The sequence below is a fragment of the Onychostoma macrolepis genome, chromosome 11 (genome assembly GCF_012432095.1).
Source record: "Onychostoma macrolepis isolate SWU-2019 chromosome 11, ASM1243209v1, whole genome shotgun sequence".
Lineage (NCBI taxonomy): Eukaryota > Metazoa > Chordata > Actinopteri > Cypriniformes > Cyprinidae > Onychostoma > Onychostoma macrolepis.
In genome coordinates, this window is record NC_081165.1 from 28,367,948 (window position 1) to 28,378,825 (window position 10,878).

Sequence of the window (10,878 nt, forward strand, 5' to 3'; positions counted from 1 at the left end):
ACGACAGCAACAAAAATCCCATCCTAGAAATATCTCCCAGGTACAGACAGCGTGGCCTTCAGTGGCAAGAATAACCACCGGTACAAAAGAGTCCCTATTGATTGAGCTTAAAACATCGACGTTTCTCAACCGGGACTCTAAACATTGAAAGTAGCATGAGAAGCCATGCTTCCTCCCAACCAAACAATGTTACTCACTCTACTACCACACCTGGGCTTAATATAGAGGAGGGGAGCGCCCTAGAGCCCCCAGAGGGCTGTAGTAAAACTGCACCCCAAATAAATCCATAGTATCAGCACTATGGGCTGTTACAATATATATATACACACACAGGTGCTGGTCATATAATTAGAATATCATCAAAAAGTTGATTTATTTCACTAATTCCATTCAAAAAGTGAAACTTGTATATTATATTCATTCATTACACACAGACTGATATATTTAAAATGTTTATTTCTTTTAATTTTGATGATTAGAGCTTACAGCTCATGAAAGTCAAAAATCAGTATCTCAAAATATTAGAATATTACTTAAGACCAATACAAAGAAAGGATTTTTAGAAATCTTGGCCAACTGAAAAGTATGAGCATGTACAGCACTCAATACTTAGTTGGGGCTCCTTTTGCCTGAATTACTGCAGCAATGCGGCGTGGCATGGAGTCGATCAGTCTGTGGCACTGCTCAGGTGTTATGAGAGCCCAGGTTGCTCTGATAGTGGCCTTCAGCTCATCTGCATTGTTGGGTCTGGTGTCTCTCATCTTCCTCTTGAGATTCTCTCTGGGGTTCAGGTCAGGCGAGTTTGCTGGCCAATCAAGCACAGTAACACTATGGTCATTGAACCAGCTTTTGGTACCTTTGGCAGTGTGGGCAGGTGCCAAGTCCTGCTGGAAAATGAAATCAGCATCTCCATAAAGCTTGTCAGCAGAAAGAAGCATGAAGTGCTCTAAAATGTCCTGGTAGATGGCTGCGTTGACTGTGGACTTCAGAAAACACAGTGGACCAACACCAGCAGATGACATGGCAGCCCAAATCATCACTGACTGTGGAAACTTCACACTGGACTTCAAGCAACATGGATTCTGTGCCTCTCCACTCTTCCTTCAGACTCTGGGACCTTGATTTCCAAATGAAATGTAAAATTTACTTTCATCTGAAAAGAGGGCTTTGGACCACTGAGCAACAGTCCAGTTCTTTTTCTCCACAGCCCAGGTAAGATGCTTCTGACGTTGTCTCTGGTTCAGAAGTGGCTTGCTAGCCCTTTTCCTGAAGACGTCTGAGCGTGGTGACTCTTGATGCACTGACTCCAGCTTCAGTTCTCTCCTTGTGAAGCTCTCCCAAGTGTTTGAATCGGCTTTGCTTGACTGTATTCTCAAGCTTGCGGTCATCCCTGTTGCTTGTGCACCTTTTCTACCCAAATTCTTCCTTCCAGTCAACTTTGCATTTAATATGCTTTGATACAGCACTCTGTAAACAGCCACACCTTTCAGTAATGACCCTCTGTGACTTACCCTCTTTGTGGAGGGCGTCAATGTTCGTCTTCTGGATCATTGCCAAGTCAGCAGTCTTCTCCATTATTGTGGTTTCAAAGAACAAGAGATACCCAGAATTTATACTGTAGGGATGGTCATTTATTCAAACTCAAATGTAAATATTCTAATATTTTGAGATACTGATTTTTGACTTTCATGAGCTGTAAGCTCTAATCATCAAAATTAAAAGAAATAAACATTTGAAATATATCAGTCTGTGTGTAATGAATGAATATAATATACAAGTTTCACTTTTTGAATGGAATTAGTGAAATAAATCAACTTTTAGATTTTATTCTAATTATATGACCAGCACCTGTATATATATATATATATATATATATATATATATATATATATTAATGACTTCATTCAAAATGTGGAGAAACCAAAACAGATCATTACATTTTCCAAACAAATATAAATAGTTTATTATATATAATTTATTTTAGATTTAATTTATTACAACTTAATATATATAATACATAGTTAATATTAAACATATGTATATACATTTTTTATTTTAAATATATTCATGTTTTTTGTTCATTTCTGTCTATTAATTACACTTTCTAACTGATGATTATTTCATATTGTAGTAATGTTAGATCACATTCTTGGTGAAAGTTATTATAAAGCGTTGCGAACAAAATCTTTGGGTCTGTAAATCTTGCAACCCCTGATGCATTTGTTCACATTATTAATAATAAGTTAATAACAATTAACTTTAACTTCAAGTCAGTGTAAACATGTACTGCTAGTCACTCAGAGCATCTCTGTGTATTAATGATACTGAAGAGAGTTCAACCAAAGCCGCTTTAAACACCATCATCATCATCATCATCATCACTGCTTCAACTTTAACAGCCGGACGTGTCTCGGTCTGCGCATGCGCGGAAACTCCGGCAGACACGCGCAGCTTTATTTACACAATTCATTCACAAACACACAACATAATCTCATCACAAATAGCTATTCTGGAGGATTTGAGCCTTCTTAATGTTTGTCCCTCCTCACTGTATTATTATTAATATATTAAAACAGTTTTTTCAACATAAACCTCGCATCAAGACGACTTTTATACTGTTACAAACGAAACTTATGAGCGTTTAAACGTTCCTTTTTACGCTATTAGTGAGTTAGCCGATAATATACTGACTTTTCTTGGAAAATTTCATTTTAATAACAAACACATTAGACTGGAGTAACTCCCCGGCAGTTTTTTGCTGAATAACCGAATTTAACCCTTTACGCGGTTGAAGACGAAACGCTCTGAATTTCCTGAATGTTCTTCAAATTTGGATCATATACTTACTGTATTTCTCAGTCCGATGCAGAAGTTTAGTCTCGTGTGTTTAGGCGGTATTTCATCCCCGCTCCATCCCGGTTCTGGCACCGTTTCCTCAGCCGTTCAGACCGAAACGAACCGCCGGCTGCCAACACACCGGTAGGCGAAGCCCCGCCCATGAAACTCGACGCCTCTTGAATATTAATTACGCAACGCGACGTACGTTTCGCTGATTGGTTGAAAGCAGACGTCGGGAAGCGAGCGCTAAGTTAGCCGGCCAATCAAAGAGTCACAATGCGACGTCGCTTTTAAATATTAATTAGGTTACGCAACTGGAAAGATCGCCAAGCAGGAACGGCAGCGTAACCTAATTAATATTCATGAGCTATTCAAGTAATTTTGGATGCAGTGTATTTATAGTTTGTCATAATATGGTCCTAAAATAATATTCTTAGAAACATAAGTGTACATTGAGTACAAAAGAGGGTTTGTCTTGTGTTAATGTCTTGAATAATATCGGTCCTCCAATACAGAGACTGTGTTGTTTTTATAAACAATATCTCCATTATTTGCTGGAACGGCATGTGACATGAACAAGCAACATTAATCACAACGACTGTGTTCATATCAGCTTTTTATTGAACTGAAAATGCTTCAAAACACAACACAAACACAATATTCACATACAGTTTACTTGCTAAAAATGTGTAAACCAGTGACTTTCGGCTTGATTAGCCAACAACAAACCAAACAAGATTGGTTTAAACCGGTTTATCCAGCAGGGAAATCTGTGCCGATTCAATAAACCCTAAAACAAATACATCTGTGCGACTTAAACAGTGCAGAGCGAGAGTTGTTTCCAGTGCCATCAATCAAATCGAATCATTTAAATGTTAAAAATTTGCTGTATATATATGTGATTTTATATAATCAAAAACTGATTCATGACACATCTATGTGCCACTTTCATTTAAAACACATTTAAATAACCATTTAAAGACATTTACAGTCATTTTCTCCCAGTAGAAACTTAATAATAATGTAAAACATTTAATACTAGTGTCTGATTGGACAAAGAGTGAGGTCTCGTTGAGCTCAACTCACAGGTCTGTTCCAGCACAGTGCATTCTGGGTAATCTGACAATCGTCAACTTTTCCCCATCATCTTTAGTAGGAGCTTTAGAAGATAAGAAACGCTGATCAGTAACACATATTGGGCTGCACGATTGATCAAAATAAACCTGAAATCACGATAAAGCTTAGTGCAAACAGCAAATCACAAAGGCTGAGATTTAATAAATAAATAAATATATGCACTGCATTGTGTTCATTTACACGCCAATGACTCATAATCATCTAATCTTCCCAAACTTGTCATTAAAAATCATTTATAAATGGCTGTAAACAAAAGAGAAGCATTAAGGGCTTCCTGAGGTTTTCAGCTGAAATAAAGACTGGTGGTTTAAAATTAAAATTAAGGCTTAAAGTTTGAAAATTAAGACAACCATCAATACTAGTATTGTTGTAACTTAGTAGTATATAATTAGTAATTTATTTAATTAGTATTGGTACAGTTGTACTGTAAATTAAAATATTATATAGATTGATTTTACAGTAAAATATTACAATAATAATGAAAGTATCACTATTGTAATGAATATTAAATTAAATATTAGTATTTAATATTTATATTAGAAAAATTGTGAAATATTACAACACTAATATTATTTGTATTAAAAATAAAAATTATGTGTTTAATATTTCTATTTATTATTATTATTATTAATAATATATTGTTGCATATCTAAATATTAAATGTATTATTATAAATGCATAGTTAAATATTATTATTATTAAAAGTAATGATAATAATAATAATAATAAATTATTTATGTACGTGTTTATCTACTTATTTAGCCTAATTGTGCAGCCCTCCAAACAAGCACAGCAAATCTGAAGATTTAAAAAAAATAAACCACAATTCGCAATTTATCAGTAAATAAATAAGTATTAAATAAGTAAAATTTGCAATTTGTTATTTTCTCTAAATCATGCAGGCCAAACGTGAGCAGCTAACCTTTGTAAGATGGTAATTTTCATCGACGAGTTGCTCTATAATGTTGAAGTGATCCGTGTTGGGAACGTCTTCAAAAGAGACGTTAAGACCGGCAGATTCCAAAGCCTAGAACAACAAAAACAACATCAACTTAAATATAAAACTAAAAACAAATCCCTCCAAATATAGTGTTTGATAATGTGCATAAATAATAATGTCTGAGAGTAAATGTCATGATTTCTGTGGTGAAGCATTTCACACTTGCTTTGAAATATTCCTCCGATTGCTTGCGAAACTCAGGCGAGTCGTTCTGCGCGACAGCGACGATGATGTCACAGGAAGCGGACGAGAGCTTGAGCTGTGGCAGGAAGTGACTGGGGCTGTTCCTCAACGCCACTTCCCTGAAGCACAAACTCACACTGTATCACTGGGGTTAAACAACTCATACCAGCATGTTTAATACACAGTTATGCGGAACAGGACTGTGGAGCAATGAGATTCCACTGTGGGCGGAGCTTCACAGCATGCTGTAACAAATTATTATGAAATGTTTTCTAATCTTTAAAAATAACAGAAGCTTCTTTTCAAAGCCTTTGCATAAAAATGAGGCTCTCACTCGGTCATCTTCAGCGGCTCGTTCACGTAGGTGGACAGAATGGGCTGCAGGTCATAAATGCCGCTGACGAGAAACGCACCTGAGAGCAAAACAGAGTAAATCAATGTATCTGGACACTGAATTCACACCTTGATTTACTTGATTCTCCATCAATCATTTTCTAGAAAAATCAGTGCGTCTCAAATCTGATCATCAGGATCTTCTGAGGAGCGTTTATTTCTTCATCTCTCCATCAGCATTGCATTATATGTTTGGATCATTTACATCTCATCTTATTGAGACATATTATTGGAGATATAGAGCGACGACTGATATTCAGATCATTTTATGTCAGTATCTGCTCTACTGTTATAAAGATCTCATTGATTTACATCACAAGCATCAGAATTTCATCATATCAGCATCTGCAGCAAATTGCATATTTTTGAGTCTCTGAATAAAATTGAGCTGTTTTTCCTCCATAATCTCACTATATCAGACTATATGAGCCATAAAAACCTGTGGAAGCCTGTTTCCGCCACTGAATAAAAAATAAATAAAAAAAGGTTACTGCGACTTTTTAATCTCACAATTCTGACTTTAAAAAAAAAAAAAAAAAGTTATTATTTCATATGTCAGGCTTTACAGGGTTAATTCTAAGTGCTTGTAGATTAAGAGCAGGAGTGTTTTAATGCAGATTTACCTTTGATTTGTGGTGATATGTCATATTGTGTCCAGTCTGTGGACAGAACCATAGCGGCCAGGTGAGCTCCTGCTGAATGACCACACAGGTAAAGACCACTGCAGAACGACAGAGAGACGCCATGAAGGACACATATCCCATCAGCCACCTCACCCGAGACAGACCTCGTCACGTATAACAGACCTGATGTGAGAATACTGCTGAATGACCGACACCACGCTCCTGCGCACCTGAGACACCATCAGATCCATATTCCCTGAATAAACCAGCACAAACATGTTATTCCCATCATCCTCTCCGCTCAATCCTCACATGTGGGCCGTACCTTTAGGAGCGATGCTGTAACCCACCGCGACCACAACCACGCCCCTCTGGACCAATGGCACGGCCAGAAACCCCGACTCATCCTTACTGTAACCAGAGCATGGGTTCATTTAGCATCATAGTAGAATCATGCCAGTAACTTGCTAATCATGCTAGAAACATGTTAGCAAACATGCTAGTAACTCGCTAATCATGCTAACAACATGTTAATCATGCTAGAAACATGCTAATAATGCTAGAATCATGCTAGTAAATTGCTAATCATGTTAACAACATGCTAGTAACTTGCTAATCATGCTAACAACATGCTAGTAACATGCTAATAATGCTAGTAACTTGCTAATCATGCTAACAACATGGTAGTAACATGATAATCATGCTAGAATCATGCTAGTAATTTGCTAATCGTGCTAGAAAAATTCTAGCAACATGCTAATAATGCTAGTAGCTTGCTAATCATGCTAACAACATGCTAATCATGTTAGAAGCATGTTAGCTACTATTATATTATAGTTAATATTATCAATTAGTTTTTTATTTTTATATTTTCCGTTTTCATTTTAATTTTAGTTTTAATAATTTTGTTGCGGAATTTCATGCTTTTTATTTATTTAATTACTTAAAAAATAAAGTAAATTGCCTATATAATTTTTATTTCAGTTTTACCTTTAGTTATTTTAGTACTTTAAATTAAACTAAGCAAAATGAGAAAAGAAAGTTTATTAGTTATCTAAGTTTTAGTAATTTAGTTGCAAACGTTTGTCATTTTTATTAATTTTAGGTGTTTTTAAATATGTCTATACAGATTATATACATATTTAGTTATTTTAGTAATTGGAGTTAAACCTATCAAAAATGAGAAATGTTGCCTTGGTAACTAGCTGAAATAAAAATAGGTTCCATGTTTTCTTTTGTTTCATTTTATTTCATTTCGTTTTTTCTTTTTTTTAATTTCCAGTAAAAAAAAAAAAAGAGTTGCTTTTTCAACTTTTCATTTTAAGTTTAATAGTTATTTAAATTCTAGTAATTTTGTTGTATGTTTTTGTCTTTTTCTTTCTTTTTTTCCCTCAATGTCTATATAGATTTTAATAATTTTAAATTTAAACTAGCTAAAGTAAAAATAAGTTTAGGTTTTCTAATATTTTATTTTATATTATTAATTTTTTATTTTATTTTTGAGAAACAAAAATTTTTTTTTTTCCTTTTCATTAAGTTTATTAATTACTTAAGTTTGTCATTTTCTTGTATATTTTTATTGTCTAATTTTTATTCATTTTTGTTGTTTTTTTATGTATGCCCATATAGTTTTTTTTCCCTATTCATTATTCTATCAACTATAATTATTTTGTCTATTCATTATTCTATTCATATGAAAATTTTACAGCTGTAATGCAGTAATTATTTTTCCTAAATACTTTTTTTTAAATTTTATTTTACAGTGTTTAATATTTTTATTTAATAAGCCCTACAAACAAGCACAGCAAACCTGAGCATTAAACAAATAAATAGCATTTTAATTCACAATCACAACTCCCATTCTCTAGGCCTTTATGCTGATTATTATATTACACAACAACAATCAGTTCAACATGCCATTGCTGTGAATCTCAGCTAGAAAAGCACATGGTCACAATGCAAATGTGAGGTTCTGCGGTCAATGACACTGATATTTGAATCGGAAATCACATGAAAATGTCCCTGGACATAGAAATAAACAGAAACATGAGGTGAACGCGACGGATCAGACCTGAGGAACTGCCAGTATCCTCCGTGAAAGTAAATGACCAGCGGCACGTCTGAAACACATTACACGGACAGTCAGTCAGCAATGACCTGCTACTGACAGAAAAACACACAAAGAGCTTTATATTCAACAGAAGACGGAACTTTACAAGCTTCAGCTGACAGAAATTAAATCTCTAACTGATTTACAATGAGCAACTCTCACAAAAACATAGAAATTTCACATTTCACCCTAAAATAAAAAAATATATTTTGTAATAATATTTATTATATTTTATATCTTTTTTTATTTAATGAAAAATTAAATAAACGTACACCTGTGTGTATACAATTCTTGACTCTTTTCAGTACTGAATAGAAAGAAAAATGTACAGAGAATTGCTGATTTATTTATTGCATATTTATAATAATTCACAATAAATGCCACCGCTGCAAATTTTAATGGTCCTAAAAATAGACTTAATTGTCTTCAAAAAATAAATGTAAGTTCCAAAATTTAACTTATTCTTTTGACATTTGCTAGATAATTAGAGACTCATTATAATCAGTTCTCATGCGCACCTGGACTAGAGCTGCTGGGAACATAGACGTCCAGCTTCTCTCCATCACCATCACTGTACGGGACGTCCAGCAAAGTCTGAGTGACGGACCGAGCTTTCTCTGTGCCTGCATACAACACACACACACACACACTTACTTCTGATTTCAGTGTCACTGCACATGCTCATGCAAACACAACAGAGCATCAACACAATCCCAGAGAGCGACTCACAGATGTAGGTCACAAGCTCAAAGCTCATTTATAATCTATTTTCTGTCTTAAAAGCAGTGTATCTGGATGAAGATGAGCTCTTTCACTGTGTTGCATGAATTATATGCAGTACAGCCCTCACCAGCACACACACACTCTCTCACCTGCTTTGAGAGCGGCCACATGGGCTCTGATCAAGTCATCGGCGGACATCCTATGTGACCAGCGGCTGGGAGAGAACTGATGCTCCAGCTCCTGTCAAAAACAACACAGACAGACACACATTTACCCAGAAACCCTCAGTGCACAGATAAACACACACACAGCGGCACCTGCTGGAGAGACACTGTCCTTACAGCACACTTACACACACCGTATGCACGGAAGAGCACACTACGCTCACTATTTCTGAAGTATGCAACATGCAAACAGCGCACAGCATTGGAATTATCTGTATGCATGCAATACTAGGATGATTTATTATTTTGGACTAATTTTGTGCAGTATAAAACAGTGCACTTAATGTAGAATACTGCATGACATAATGCAACGCATGCAACCATTTCCAGTGTGACAAAAAAAACTCAATATCAGCTGTGATTTTCAACATCTCTTTCTTGCCTTTTTTTATTGGACTAGCTATAGTTAAGGTTTTTATAGAATGCAAAATGTATTTGTATTTATTTATACTTAAATTTCAAAATAAAATAATAAATTAAATAAAAATATTTGATATTCACATATATTAAATAAATAAATATACACAATGTTATTAATTAAAAATACAAATACAACTAAACATGCATAGCAGTGAGATCATATCCAGGGTTAACTATATATATATTTTTTAAAACATTACTTGAAATAAAATACACTCTAACTGAAATAAATATTTTTATATTTTATTTTATTTCAGCTAGTTGCCAAAGCAATATTTTCTTTCTCACATGGTTTAATTTGAAGTAATAAAATTACTAAAACTAAATAAACTAAAACTTAATAAATAAATAAAAACATATAGCCATAAAAAAACTAAAACTAATAAAAATGACAAAAACACAACAAAATGGCTAAAAATTTTACTAAAATTGAAATAAAGATATAAAACACTTGTCATATCAAAACAAATGTTAGAAAGCATTTATTGTTGCATACTGTTTGACACGCTAATAATAAGCATCTACTATAAGAAGTATATACTCACATTCAGATAAAAGTGAGTAAGTTTTCAAATTCCAAGTACAGCATGCATATAGTTTTTAGGTCAAATATAGAAAGTCTCCTCCTTCCTCTGCAGTTCAGCTCAAAAATGATTTTTAATTATTGTTAATAAGTAAATAATTTATATATTTTAAATATCTCACTTATACGTGCCGGAACGAGTGTTTAGCGGCTTATGAACACATTTCATAACCAACAATCACTTCTTCAAACTCTAGTGTTGTGTATTTGATAAATAATAATTAATGTAACAGTCAATCACTCACGTCTTTATTCATTTTCCTCCAGTCGCTCATGATGATATTTTCTGCTGGACTAGAGACCTTTGAAACTGCACACGAGAGTGAAGCTCAAGTGTTGTTGACACACAGTCAATAATTAAGAGTTTTAAAAGCCCAACGTGGACGTCACGTGACGCGCGTCGCTTCTTTCCGTATGGATATGTTCATAACAGTTAACAGTTTATTTGATTAATTTCTCTATTCTAACAAAATTCTAACAAAATTTAGAAAAAAAAAAAAAGTTTTGCATTTTTTGATATTCCTCACGAACTTCCGGCGCGGTGACGTCAGTGATTTATAAACGCACTGGATAGACTGAGGCTGATCTAAAAAAAAAATAAATAAAAAAATAAAAAATAAAAGTCTGAGGCTGATCTTACAAAG

At 34.2% G+C, this 10,878-nt stretch overlaps 1 protein-coding gene across 1 annotated transcript; it reads right to left on the minus strand.

Annotated features, from left to right (window-relative positions):
- Positions 1–3,441: 3,441 nt before the first annotated feature.
- On the minus strand, positions 3,442–10,788 carry afmid (arylformamidase). Its single transcript, XM_058791029.1, has 11 exons — positions 10,480–10,788; positions 9,157–9,247; positions 8,803–8,907; positions 8,246–8,294; positions 6,500–6,585; positions 6,358–6,430; positions 6,175–6,272; positions 5,493–5,571; positions 5,142–5,277; positions 4,898–5,002; positions 3,442–3,997 (listed from the first exon to the last, which is right to left on the minus strand). Exons 1-11 carry the CDS (start codon positions 10,507–10,509, stop codon positions 3,968–3,970), a joined length of 882 nt encoding a protein of 293 aa, XP_058647012.1. The 5' UTR covers positions 10,510–10,788; the 3' UTR covers positions 3,442–3,967.
- Between the last annotated feature and the right edge of the window lie 90 nt (positions 10,789–10,878).